This window comes from Pseudophryne corroboree, chromosome 6 (assembly GCF_028390025.1).
Source record: "Pseudophryne corroboree isolate aPseCor3 chromosome 6, aPseCor3.hap2, whole genome shotgun sequence".
In the NCBI taxonomy this organism is placed as follows: Eukaryota; Metazoa; Chordata; class Amphibia; order Anura; family Myobatrachidae; genus Pseudophryne; species Pseudophryne corroboree.
In genome coordinates this window covers 263,388,231-263,402,002 of record NC_086449.1, presented here as the reverse complement: position 1 = coordinate 263,402,002, position 13,772 = coordinate 263,388,231, and the positions used below count along the sequence as shown (strand labels likewise).

Genomic DNA, 13,772 nt, shown 5'->3' with positions numbered 1-13,772 from the left:
CCAACACAAACACATAAAAAAAATAAAAAACACACACACACATACTTACCGCTCCTGCAGCGCTGAACTCCGTCTCCGTCCGCCGGCTCGTCTCTGCTGTACTATGGGAGAGACGTCATGACTCATGACGTCTTTCCCATAGTAGCGGTGCTGGCTGCAGCGGGCGGCCACACAGCCCACGGCGCCTGCTGCAGCCGGGAAGGGGGTGATTGGACAGCGGATCCAGCACTGGATCCGCTGGGCCAATCACATCTGGGGCACTGACAGGGGCGTGCATTCATCGCACGCCCCTGTCATTGCGGCACCAGTATAGGTGCCGCTTCCCCATTCATTTTCAATGGGTTTTCACAGCCCATTGCTGCGCCCCGCGCCCGCCCCCCCGCACTTTTAGTGTTAGCAGCGGGAGGCACCTCTCCCGCTGCCTCACACGCAGCCACAGGGGGGGGGGGAAGGGAATTATTAAAATAATAAAAAAAATATTTATAACAGACTGTGTTATAAATATCTTCTTTTTATTATTTTAATCATTATGACAGGGGAGGCCCTGCCTCCCCTGACTGCACGTCCCTGCTAGGCTGAAGCTTTGCCTAGGGTGCAGTGAGACCTTGCACCGGCCCTGGGCAGAACATAAATTGTTGTTAACTTAGGACGGTCACTACAGAAGACACGTGACGCTTTCAGGCAGCGCTGGAGCACCAAGCCTTCTATGATGCTGGAGAGTGGTAGAGACCACTGCTGCTTTATAGCTGCTCCTGTGTTGTTCGCAGCATTGCAACACCACAACCCACACGCATCATGCAGCATTAGAACTCTCCTCTGTCCCCTATGCATCACCATTCATCGTGAGTGACCTGACATACAGTACTCCCCCTTAGCCCACTTGGATCTAGCTTCAACCGTACTCCCATACTGACTCCCAGCAGGTCATGTGATTTAAAGCCAGAGTGAATGACGTCATTAAGCTGCGCCGACTACTCCGTGGCTGCTGCTTTAACATTTCAGCTGTGATGAGTGACCCGTCGTTGTCTGAGGTTCCGGTGAGTGCTCATGAATCTGCACCGGTATTATACTGACCTCTGTGGGTACAGGCGGCCTGGTGCTTGTACATGCATGTCTTCACACCGTGTAGCTGCCTGTACCTGATTCCATGCATATCGGCATTACCTACAGCGCGTTTCCAGCTACCTTTGAGTCTTCGGTACTGATTTATTGCCACATAATTAACTGAGATCTAAGGCCAAAGCTAGGAGGACGTGTTGCTTCCTGCGTCAGCTGACTTTCTAAATGAGCTGGTGTATTGGCCATTGGGGCTGTGCATACTTTCCGTGTCTTGTATCGCTCATGAAATTTAGTTACAGCAATCTGTAGTCCCCATGATCGCACGGTTGTGTCTATGTTGCCTTCGTGCAAAGGACCTGGACGTCCCGGCAAATTCCCATGTCTGAGCTCCATGACCCTGGTTTGGAGAAGGATCGCAAACTCGGGACCCAGCCTGGGTCTTTTGCATTCAGACATATCAAAATCCCGGGTTTATTTGCGTTCACATGCAGAAACCTGGGCTTTTGATGCATGTCTGAAAGCACTTTACAGACGCACATGAAATCATCAGGTTTGCACAGCTCATAAAAATGTGTATTTTTTTTGTGTGGAGGGTTAAATGTCATAAGTTAAATAAAAAAAAAACCTTCACTGACAATGTTAGGAGTCTGCTTCTATTATAGTTTTGAAGGTGGTGACGCTAATAGGGTTGGGTAAAGCTGACAAGCAGGGTCTGTTATTTGGGCTGTGGGCTTTGTGAGAGTCACTGTAAGTAAATAAATAATGGAGGAAAAAATATGGTAATTGTTATATGGGAGCGGAGGAGCCACTCTGTCCACTGGTTATTCTAGGGGGTTATCTACTCCATAGAAGAGCTAGTACTGTAGAGGTGCAGAAGACCTAAGACAGGATCTTTAATCAGGTGTGTAACACTGAACTAGCAAGTACCCAAATGATGAGGAGGCTGGGAATTGTTTGAGAACGTGAGTGGTTGCATTTGGATAAGTGCCATCTCCTTCTTACACCTGAAAAGTAGAATCCTTATCAACACACATCTAGATAATGTTCCGGAGTGTCAATTTAAGGACTCCCATTTGTTCTGGCTTTAAGAGTAATGGTGTGTACACACGGTGAGATCTTTGCTATGCCCGATTTTCACATTGCGATTTTCCCTGAACTCCCTGGAGCCCAGCACCACCAATTTTGACTAATTTTTCTTGAGATATGGACTGTGTGCTTATGATTTTGGCTTATGTGTAAAACCACTCTAGTGTACAGATGCTTAATTTTAGAAATGCTGAGCAGCAGCAGTATATTGTGTTTGCCTGCATGGATTTGGTACAAAACGCCAGGTCTAGTTGTCACCCTTTACTCTTTCTTTCTCTCCCCACATCAAGTCACGCTCCCACTTGTTTCCATCACCACAGTATTGCCAGAATTCTCCCCTTTCTAACCCTAGGACCCACTAAAAACATTATCCATGTCCTTATTAGTTTTCGACTTGATTACTGTTATCCACTCCTTAATGGCCTACCTATCTTCCACCCACTGCCAGTGGAACCACTAGCATCCCTGTATCTCTCAGAATTACATTTAAAATCTTCTCACTTACCTTCAGTTTTCAACCACTCCACCCATTCATACATCTCTAGCCTCATCCCCATTCACACTCCCTCCCACCCTTTTCACTCTACCAATGACTGCTGTCTCATCTTTTCCCTCACCTGACTCCAGGATTTCTCCTGTGCCCGCCCACACTCGAGTTTCAACCAGTCTCCCTGTCTTCAAACATGCCCACAGGACTCGCCTCTTGAGCTAAATGTACAACGTCTCATCCTAACTCTCCAGCTGTTAAGGTGTGTACACACGGTAAGATCTTTTCTTCCGATTCTGACTATATAGTCAGAATCGGAAGAAAAGATTGTGCAGATCGCAAGGTGACAGTCACCTTGCGATCCCGATCCGATGCGCTACCCCGCGCGGTCGGCATCGGCCGAAAATATAGGCTGTGCAGGCAAGTCAATCCTGACTATCTCTATAGAAGAGATAGTCAGGATTGACACTTAGCCAAAATCGCACAGAACCAGGATCGCAAGCACACTTATTATGTGCTTGCGATACTGGCTAAGTGCTGACCCGGCCCCCCGTCGCACAGTGAGAATCGGTTAAGTCCGAATCTCACCGTGTGTACACGGCCTTACAGTACCCATCTTAGCTCACCACTCCCCCTTTGTGACTAACTACAGCGCCTCTAGAATGTAAGCTCTTGTGAGCAGAGCTCTCTCTCTGTCTGTGTCACTATGTAATGACAGTTTGCAGATTTAGTGAAGTGTAACTGTTAATGTTTCTTTAAAAATATATTTAAAAAAAAAAAAAAAAATCCATGTTGTCTTGTTTTATATTGTTAAGGTGATGGAGCCATCTGATATTAAACAGAAGTATGAGGAGATGTTTGCTTATCGCTTCACAGAAAAGGATGAAGCGTACCAAGAATATCTGAGAAAACCAGAAAGCCAGCCTCCAATTGTTGAAGACTGGAGGGTGGGAAACCAAAGAAATCAAGATAGGTACTTGACATTACTTTGTGTAATTTACATGGAAAACTTTGTGTATTGTTGATTCCTTCTCCCCAAACTAGATACCTTTTGTAACCATGTCGCTTCCATATGAAAGCAGCCTTCTACAGTGAATGAGTACTAAACATAAACCATCTTAACCAATATAAAAAAAAAACCAGTATATATCTAGTTATACATTTTATTATGTATGCCATTTTAATAGTGCAAGTCTCTTTTGTTTTTACTTGGTAATCACTGAGAAGTAAAGCTTCTGCACTACTATAATGCTTATTCAGTGCCTGTGAAGTCACACACACACACACGCACGCACACACGCGCTCGCTCGCAAAGGGGAGTGACCTGTGATGTTGCAGCACTTATAACAGACATGTTAGGCTTTTCCATTTCTGCACTTTATATTGGTATCCTTTCCATGTGTCTAAATACTAGTGATGTGCACCGAACATTTTTCGGGTTTTGTGTTTTGGATTCGGTTCCGCGGCCGTGTTTTGGATTCGGACGCGTTTTGGCAAAACCTCCCTGAAATTTTTTTGTCGGATTCGGGTGTGATTTGGATGTTTTTTTACAAAAACCCCTCAAAAACAGCTTAAATCATAGAATTTGGGGGTCATTTTGATCCCATAGTATTATTAACCTCAATAACCATAATTTCCACTCATTTTCAGTCTATTCTGAACACCTCACAATATTATTTTTAGTCCTAAAATTTGCACCGAGGTCGCTGGATGACTAAGCTAAGCGACCCAAGTGGCCGACACAAACACCTGGCCCATCTAGGAGTGGCACTGCAGTGTCAGGCAGAATGGCACTTCAAAAAAATAGTCCCCAAACAGCACATGATGCAAAGAAAAATGAAAGAAAAAAGAGGTGCAAGATGGAATTGTCCTTGGGCCCTCCCACCCACCCTTATGTTGTATAAACAGGACATGCACACTTTAACAAACCCATCATTTCAGCGACAGGGTCTGCCACACAACTGTGACTGAAATGACTGGTTGGTTTGGGCCCCCACCAAAAAAGAAGCAATCAATCTCTCCTTGCACAAACTGGCTCTACAGAGGCAAGATGTCCACCTCCTCCTCATCGTCCGATTCCTCACCCCTTTCACTGTGTACATCCCCCTCCTCGCAGATTAGTAATTCGTCCCTACTGGAATCCACCATCTCAGGTCCCTGTGTACTTTCTGGAGGCATTTGCTGGTGAATGTCTCCACGGAGGAATTGATTCTAATTAATTTTGATGAACATCATCTTCTCCACATTTTCTGGAAGTAACCTCGTACGCCGATTGCTGGCAAGGTGAGCGGCTGCACTAAACACTCTTTCGGAGTACACACTGGAGGGTGGGCAACTCGGGTAAAATAAAGCCAGTTTCTGCAAGGGCCTCCAAATTGCCTCTTTTTCCTGCCAGTATACGTACGGACTGTCTGACGTGCCTACTTGGATGCGGTCACTCATATAATCCTCCACCATTCTTTCAATGGCGAGAGAATCATATGCAGCGACAGTAGACGACATGTCAGTAATCGTTGGCAGGTCCTTTAGTCCGGACCAGATGTCAGCACTCGCTCCAGACTGCCCTGCATCACCGCCAGCGGGTGGGCTTGGAATTCTTAGATTTTTCCTCGCACCCCCAGTTGCGGGAGAATGTGAAGGAGGAGCTGTTGACGGGTCACGTTCCGCTTGACTTGACAATTTTCTCACCAGCAGGTCTTTGAACCTCTGCAGACTTGTGTCTGCCAGAAAGAGAGATACAACGTAGGTTTTAAATCTAGGATCGAGCACCGTGGCCAAAATGTAGTGCTCTGATTCAACAGATTGACCACCCGTGAATCCTGGTTAAGCGAATTAAGGGCTCCATCCACAAGTCCCACATGCCTAGCGGAATCGCTCTGTTTTAGCTCCTCCTTCAATGTCTCCAGCTTCTTCTGCAAAAGCCTGATGAGGGGAATGACCTGACTCAGGCTGGCAGTGTCTGAACTGACTTCACGTGTGGCAAGTTCAAAGGGTTGCAGAACCTTGCACAACGTTGAAATCATTCTCCACTGCGCTTGAGTCAGGTGCATTCCCCCTCCTTTGCCTATATCGTAGGCAGATGTATAGGCTTGAATGGCCTTTTGCTACTCCTCCATCCTCTGAAGCATATAGAGGGTTGAATTCCACCTCGTTACTACCTCTTGCTTCAGATGATGGCAGGGCAGGTTCAGGACTGTTTGCTGGTGCTGCAGTCTTCGGCACGCGGTGGCTGAATGCTGAAAGTGGCCCGCAATTCTTCGGGCCACCGACAGCATCTCTTGCACGCCCCTGTCGTTTTTTAAATAATTCTGCACCACCAAATTCAATGTGTGTGCAAAACATGGGACGTGCTGGAATTTGCCCAGATGTAATGCACGCACAATATTGCTGGCGTTGTCCGATGTCACAAATCCCCAGGAGAGTCCATTTGGGGTAAGCCATTCTGCGATGATGTTCCTCAGTTTCTGTAAGAGGTTGTCAGCTGTGTGCCTCTTCTGGAAAGCGGTGATACAAAGCGTAGCCTGCCTAGGAACGAGTTGGCGTTTGCGAGATGCTGCTACTGGTGCCGCCGCTGCTGTTCTTGCTGCGGGAGGCAATAAATATACCCAGTGGGCTGTCACAGTCATATAGTCCTGAGTCTGCCCTGCTCCACTTGTCCACATGTCCGTGGTTAAGTGGACATTGGGTACAACTGCATTTTTTAGGACCCTGGTGACTCTTTTTCTGAGGTCTGTGTACATTTTCGGTATCGTCTGCCTAGAGAAATGGAACCTAGATGGTATTTGGTACCGGGGACAGAGTACCTCAATCAAGTCTGTAGTTGACTGTGAATTAACGGTGGATAACGGAAACACGTTTCTCACCGCCCAGGCTGCCAAGGCCTCAGTTATCCGCTTTGCAGCAGGATGACTTCTGTGATATTTCATCTTCCTCGCAAAGGACTGTTGGACAGTCAATTGCTTACTGGAAGTAGTACAAGTGGTCTTCCGACTTCCCCTCTGGGATGACGATCGACTCCCAGCAGTAACAACAGCAGCAGTAGGCGTTACACTCAAGGATGCATCTGAGGAATCCCAGGCAGGAGAGGACTCGTCAGACTTTACCTGAGCTGGGGTCTCACAGGTATACCACTAGGAGGATATACCTTGCAAAGGGTAGTCTGCAGGACACACCTGACAGTGGTGAAGAAACCCTGGGACAAGGACCAAACATTATTACAATCAGGGCACTGACCCGGTTTTCTAATTTTACAATAAAGCATCCAAACATAATCCACCTCTGGCTGATCATTAACACAATACCCACCATCAGAGGTACAGAGCTGACACAATAATTCATTTAGCCACTACTCTTACTCTGCAGTATCTCAACCCTTACAATCGCCCCTCATACCCCCTTAGAGCGCGCTGACCATCACGAAATACAAAAAGACTCGTCAGACTTGACAGTGACATGGCCTGCAGGACTATTGGCTTTCCTGTGTAAGGAGGAAATTGACACTGAGGGAGTTGGTGGTGTGGTTTGCAGGAGCTTGGTTACAAGAGGAAGGGATTTAGTGGTCAGTGGACTGCTTCCGCTGTCATCCAAAGTTTTTGAACTTGTCACTGACTTATGATGAATGCGCTGCAGGTGACGTATAAGGGAGGATGTTCCGAGGTGGTTAACGTCCTTACCCCTACTTATTACAGCTTGACAAAGGCAACACACGGCTTGACACCTGTTGTCAGCATTTGTGTTAAAATAATTCCACACCGAAGAGGTGATTTTTTATTTTATTTTTTTTTTTGTAATTTGACCAGGCATGTCAATGGCCATATTCATCCCACGGACAACAGGTGTCTCCCCGGGTGCCTGACCTAAACAAACCACCTCACCATCAGAATCCTCCTTGTCAATTTCCTCCTCAGCGCCAGAAACACCCATATCCTCATCCTGGTGTACTTCAACAGTAACCTCTTCAGTTTGACTATCAGGAACTGGACTGCGGGTGCTCCTTCCAGCACTTGCAGGGGGCGTGCAAATGATGGAAGGCGCCACCTCTTCCCGTCCAGTGTTGGGAAGGTCAGGCATCGCAGCCGACACAATTGGACTCTCCTTGGGGATTTGTGATTTAGAAGAACGCACAGTTCTTTGCTGTGCTTTTGCCAGCTTAAGGCTTTTCATTTTTCTAGCGAGAGGATGAGTGCTTCCATCCTCATGTGAAGGTGAACCACTAGCCATGAACATAGGCCAGGGCCTCAGCCGTTCCTTGCCACTCCGTGTCGTAAATGGCATATTGGCAAGTTTACGCTTCTCCTCAGACGCTTTTAATTTTGATTTTTGGGTCATTTTACTGAACTTTTGTGTTTGGATTTTACATGCCCTCTACTATGACATTGGGCATCGGCCTTGGCAGACGACGTTGATGGCATTTCATCGTCTCGGCCATGACTAGTGGCAGCAGCTTCAGCACGAGGTGGAAGTGGATCTTGATCTTTCCCTATTTTACCCTCCACATTTTTGTTCTCCATTTTTTAATGTGTGGAATTATATGCCAGTATCAATAGCAATGGCCTACTACTATATATACTGCGCACAACTGAAATGCACCACAGGTATGGATGGATAGTATACTTGACGACACAGAGGTAGGTAGAGCAGTGGCTTACTGTACCGTACTGCTATATATTATATACTGGTGGTCAGCAAACTGTGCAAAACTGAAATGCACCACAGGTATGGATGGATAGTATACTTGACGACACAGAGGTAGGTAGAGCAGTGGCCTTCTGTACCGTGCTCCTATATATTATATACTGGTGGTCAGCAAAATTATGCACTGTACTCCTACTATATACTACAATGCAGCACAGATACGGAGCGTTTTTCAGGCAGAGAACGTATAACACTGGTGGTCACTGGTCAGCAAAACTCTGCACTGTACTCTTCCTATATAATACTGCTGGTCCCCAGTCCCCACAATAAAGCAGTGTGAGTACAGATATAAGCAGCACACTGAGCACAGATATGGAGCGTTTTTCAGGCAGAGAACGTATAATACTGGTGGTCACTGGTCAGCAAAACTCTGCACTGTACTCCTCCTATAATACTGCTGGTCCCCAGAATAAAGATATTTGCAGCCCCCTGAAAGTTCTGAAACAAAGTGAGAGGACGCCAGCCACGTCCTATCACTATCATTTCCAATGCACGAGTGAAAAATGGCGGCGACGCGCGGCTCCTTATATAGAATCCGAATCTCGCGAGAATCCGACAGCGGGATGATGACGTTCGGGCGCGCTTGGGTTAACCGAGCAATACTGGAGTATCCAAGTATGCCTCGGACCCGTGTAAAATGGGTGAAGTTCGGGGGGGTTCGGATTCCGAGGAACCGAACTCGCTCATCACTACTAAATACTGCAGGGAATAGTTAGTTTCAAGTAAAGGGGAGGGGGGGGACAAATACTTTTACAGAAGTGTAATAAAAGTCAAGGTTAGACAGAACAGGGAATTTTATCCTCCTGAAGACTAACCTTGTTGGGTATATACAGGTAGCGGATAAAATAGTGAAATGGAAATGCCAATATACTTATTAGGTTGTTGGGTCAACTTGTGTCACCAGTACAGTTAGTATCTTCCCTGGTACCAAGCCCACCAATGTCTGGAACTATGCAGAATCTGTGCTCTACCAATTTTTGGGAAAAAGTCCTTCAGTTGATAGTAGTGGAATGTGCTGTTTCAGACCTTGTTCCAAAATAATCCATAGATTGGGTTTATATCTGGTGACTATAAAACCCATAACATAGGGTCATGCTTATGAAACCATAGTGGATGGAGGCATTGATATCCTGGAAGACTCTTATCCTATCAGGAAAAATGCAGTATTATGAGATGAAAATTACCACACAGTACAGTTAAACTGGCCATACACTTTAATGCCCCCTACACATTAGACGACCCGCCGCTGAGCTGCCCGACGGCCGATACGGCAGACGGGTGACCAGGCAGCGACGGGGGGGAAGTGAAGTTTCTTCACTCCCCCTGTCACCCGGCTCCATAGCACTGCATGCTAATATGGACGAGATTGTCCATATTGGCCTGCATGCATAAGCGACCCGGCACCAACGATGAACGAGAGCGGGGCTGCGCATCGTTCATCGTTGGTGCCTACACACTGAACGATATGAACGAGTTCTCGTTCATTAATGAACGAGAACGTTCATATCGTTCAGTGTTATCGCCTAATGTGTAGGGCCCATTAGATTAGCTGTCCAACATCCAATTAGTTGGCTGGTTTGAAAGAAAATCTGGTAATCACCTATTTGTGCCAAATGGCAGAAAACTGTCCAGAAATGGTCATTCAGACAAATAATTAAACTGATTTAACCATTTTGAACAACAGTGTTTGGCAGGAAATGGTAGATTGTAATACGCTCTCATACATCACCAGATTTTTTTCTGTTCCAACCAACTAGTTGAACATTTACATGTTCCCACCCAGTTGTGATGTCAGTCACCGGTGGTCTCTGCAGCAAGTGTGCAGACCCCCGTCCATACAACACGATGCACTGATACAGCTAGGCTGACGCAGTATGTCTGTGAACAACGTCGTTCACAGATATATATCGGGTATACACATCCGCTGATGCACCCACAATATATCTGCCAGTGTGTACACAGCTTAAGAACTGCAGAAATTAGTGTACCCAGGCCATTGATATTATTTATGGCATCATTCATATTATGTACAGAGAATAATTGTTCAGAAAAGTCCCCGCCCACAGTGGAGTTTACAAACATGGGGGCAGATGTATTAAGCCTGGAGAAGTGATAAAGCGGTGATAAGTGCAAGGTGATAACTCACCAGCCTGTCAGCTCCTACCTGTCATTTTTTAAATCCGTAATGATTGGCTGGTGCGTTATCACCGATTTATCACTTCTTTATCCCTTCTCCAGGCTTAATACATTTGCCCCTAAATTCCCTACTACATCCCCTTCCTATGGTCCCATTTTACCAGAAGACTGTTAACCAACTAGTATGTTTTTGGAGTGCGGAAAGAAATCGGAGCATGTGGATGAAACTTGCACAACACACAGAGAACATACAAACAGCATGTGGATAGTGCCCTAGTTGAAATCAATGCCATGACTCCAATGCTATGAGGTAGCAATTCTAACTGAGCTACCCTATGGCAGGAAAATGACCCTTACAACAGTACAAAACCATCACCTTTTGTTATTAGAAGCAAACCTTCAGGGCAGTAAAGTTCTCCATATTGGTGCCACACGTTCACTCGTTTGCTTGCCAAGAACATGGCAACAAATGAATTAACTGAACATCTCCTCTTGCACCGCATGACAGTCCATTGCCGGTAATCTTTGTACCACTGAACTCAAACTTACTTTGCCCTGTGTGTGATTCGTGGTCTAATCACTGCAACCTAACTATGACATCCTGTTATGTGGAGTCATCATCTGATAATTGATGATGAAACTGGCTGTGCCACAGGTGTACGTCTGCAGTGGCTCATCTGTATTGGCTTGCACTTCCAATTAGTGCATGCCTATCATGCTGTTCTACCAAGTTTTGCCCTTTGATGTTTTTTTTTTTTTTTTCCTTACGAGTGCCATTTTGACACCACCTTAGACACCATAGCTCATGATGAAACATGAGCAAGCCATGCTGTCATTGGACTTAAGGAATTGCACAGCTGCAAGGAACTGGCTTTGCAATTCCATGTAATTAAAATGCAAATACAGCAGGTGGTGTCTGTAGGAGATAGGCGCCACCTGCATGTATTTGCGAGATCAGAGTGCTGTGTCTGAGGATGCATCCTCTGATCACGATCGAGACCATTGGTCGCGATTCACAAAGTTTTTACGCAGCGGTCAGCTTGTTTAAGCAGAAGTTAACTCTGGTTGGCGGATCCGGACACTTAGGTCCAGTAAATCTGTGTCTGATAACATAGACCCTGGATCTCTCATGCCCACAAAATGGGGAGGTGCCCCTGTTTTGTAGAACGGTTGTGGGTGCCGTGCCCGCTCCGCCGCCCAAATGACAGGTGCTGTGAGCGATATTGCAGACCCCACATAATCAGATTTGTACATAAACCATTGGGTTTACGTACACCTGTAAATGAGGCCCTTTGTACGCAAAGCTCCTGCCATATATACACAATAATTATACCTGTTTCAGAGTCGCTGAGATCTCTTCTTGCAGCCATTCCTAGACATACTTGTATGCAATCAGTCCAGCATTTTATACCAGTCTATGGAGTATTAATGTATAAGTCAGACTGTATGAACGCTATTGTTTTCAATGTATTCGCTGTTACCCTTTTACCTAGGTGTTTCTTATTGTTTGTGTTCCCACCACTTGTAACTGGATTTTGTAATGAGGAAAAATGAAGTTCTTGAATCAACAATCCCTTGAAATATACGTGTTGCTAGATACAATGAAATGCAGTAAAAATTGTACTGATGAGAAATGTTTTGTTTATATTTCATTTGATGTCAACAAGGTAATGACGTTGTATGATGCCATAATACATTTTCCTGTTTGAATTGTTTCAATTTAATTTTTTTTTCTTCAGGTATCGAGATAATAGACATCAAAGAGGCGGGGATAGAAGACGGGACTGGTCCAATAACAGCTATAACCAGTATAACCAGCAGCATAGCAATAGAAGTTGGGGTAACAGCTATAACCAACACAGACAAGAACGTTCTTATCAGCAACAGGGAGGATCCCATGGCTATAATTCTGGCAAACACAGATTTTACCCTGATAGTTATTAATATTGTTTCTATTATTCAATTCAAACAGCTTTGTTTTATATATTTCACACTTGTATATGTGTAAACCGTTCATATAGTGTTTACATAGTACATTATTTTTTGTAACCTGTACCTTGTGTTGCAATGTGTTTATTTATTGCTGTGGTGAAATGTGGCTACCAGCAGAGTTGTGTATGTACAGTATGTCAGCATAGCAATATAAGTAGAGTTGGACTCAAACATTTTGGGGAACTTTATAAACTTATTTGCTCTAACGTTAATTGTTGGTTAAATACGCTGTGAGTTGCAATTACCTAAATTTCTTCCCTTTTTTAGAGATCTCCATTCAATTTGGTTGTGATAGAAATCTGAATTTCCACACATCCCTGTCTAATACAAGCCTTATGTTTACCCAGGCGTTTGCTGCCAGCTGTTATTGGACGCTTTAGAGGTCTCTAGCTACATACTGTATGATAAATAGTGGGGTTGTATTAGATGCTGCTTTAGAATCCTATGACCAGAATTCAGTTAGCCCCGATCATTTTTCTTCAGAAAAATGAATTCCTTTGAGGCTATCTAATTGAAGCCTGTGTTGTTGTGTTTTTTTTTTTTTTTAAGGAGAAAAATGTCCAGTTTTTCATGCGATAAAACATGGGTTCTGGGACAAGTATCCGAACCCATTTGTTACATCGGAGCTCTGAGGGATGTTTATAAGGGATTATGTATTGTGTGCCTGAGGCACCTGAAGCATAATCCACAATAGTTGACAGGTATTTGGGCTAATTGAAAAGCCCCCCCGGCGAATCAATTACCACAGCTAATTGAATATAGGCCTATGTCTTTTTTTTTTTCTCCTAATTGTTTTATGATCTATAACTATGCGTAGGTGCAGTGAAATATTAAAATTATAGCTACCTATTGGAAACCTAATTTAATAATTATGATTGTTCCTTTTCTATTCAGACCAATTCCTAATCAATATTGCAAGACACGTGTGTGCTATTGAGGTTGAGTGTGACACATGGATTTAGGAGTGCTAGATAAAATGTGTTGAAAATGCTAATTTGTAATAGGAATGATATGACCTACTTTGAAAATTAAAAATGATAGCTGATTTGCTTTAGTTTACTTGTGTTTTATTTGTGATTCAAGTTTTATTTTATTAAAAATGTTCAAAACCACTGTGCTACAATTATGTATGTTTTACACCCTCTGAAGTCACTAAATCTACTGCAGATAAGTGTGTGTACGATACAGGGAAAGTGTCACATTCAGGCAGTATAAAATGCAGAAATACTGTCCAGGTATTATATAGAATGTGTAAGCAAAGCTTAAAGTAGATATACTGTATTTCATGAAAATGAAGGCTCTTGAGCATTAGTTTCCA

At 44.5% G+C, this 13,772-nt stretch overlaps 1 protein-coding gene across 1 annotated transcript; it reads left to right on the top strand.

Annotated features, from left to right (window-relative positions):
- The first annotated feature begins 927 nt into the window (after positions 1–927).
- On the top strand, positions 928–13,508 carry RAMAC (RNA guanine-7 methyltransferase activating subunit). The gene is made up of 3 exons (XM_063925971.1): positions 928–1,037; positions 3,448–3,605; positions 12,202–13,508. The coding sequence occupies exons 1-3, from the start codon at positions 1,008–1,010 to the stop codon at positions 12,404–12,406; spliced, it is 393 nt and encodes a 130-aa protein (XP_063782041.1). The 5' UTR covers positions 928–1,007; the 3' UTR covers positions 12,407–13,508.
- The last annotated feature ends 264 nt before the right edge of the window (positions 13,509–13,772 follow it).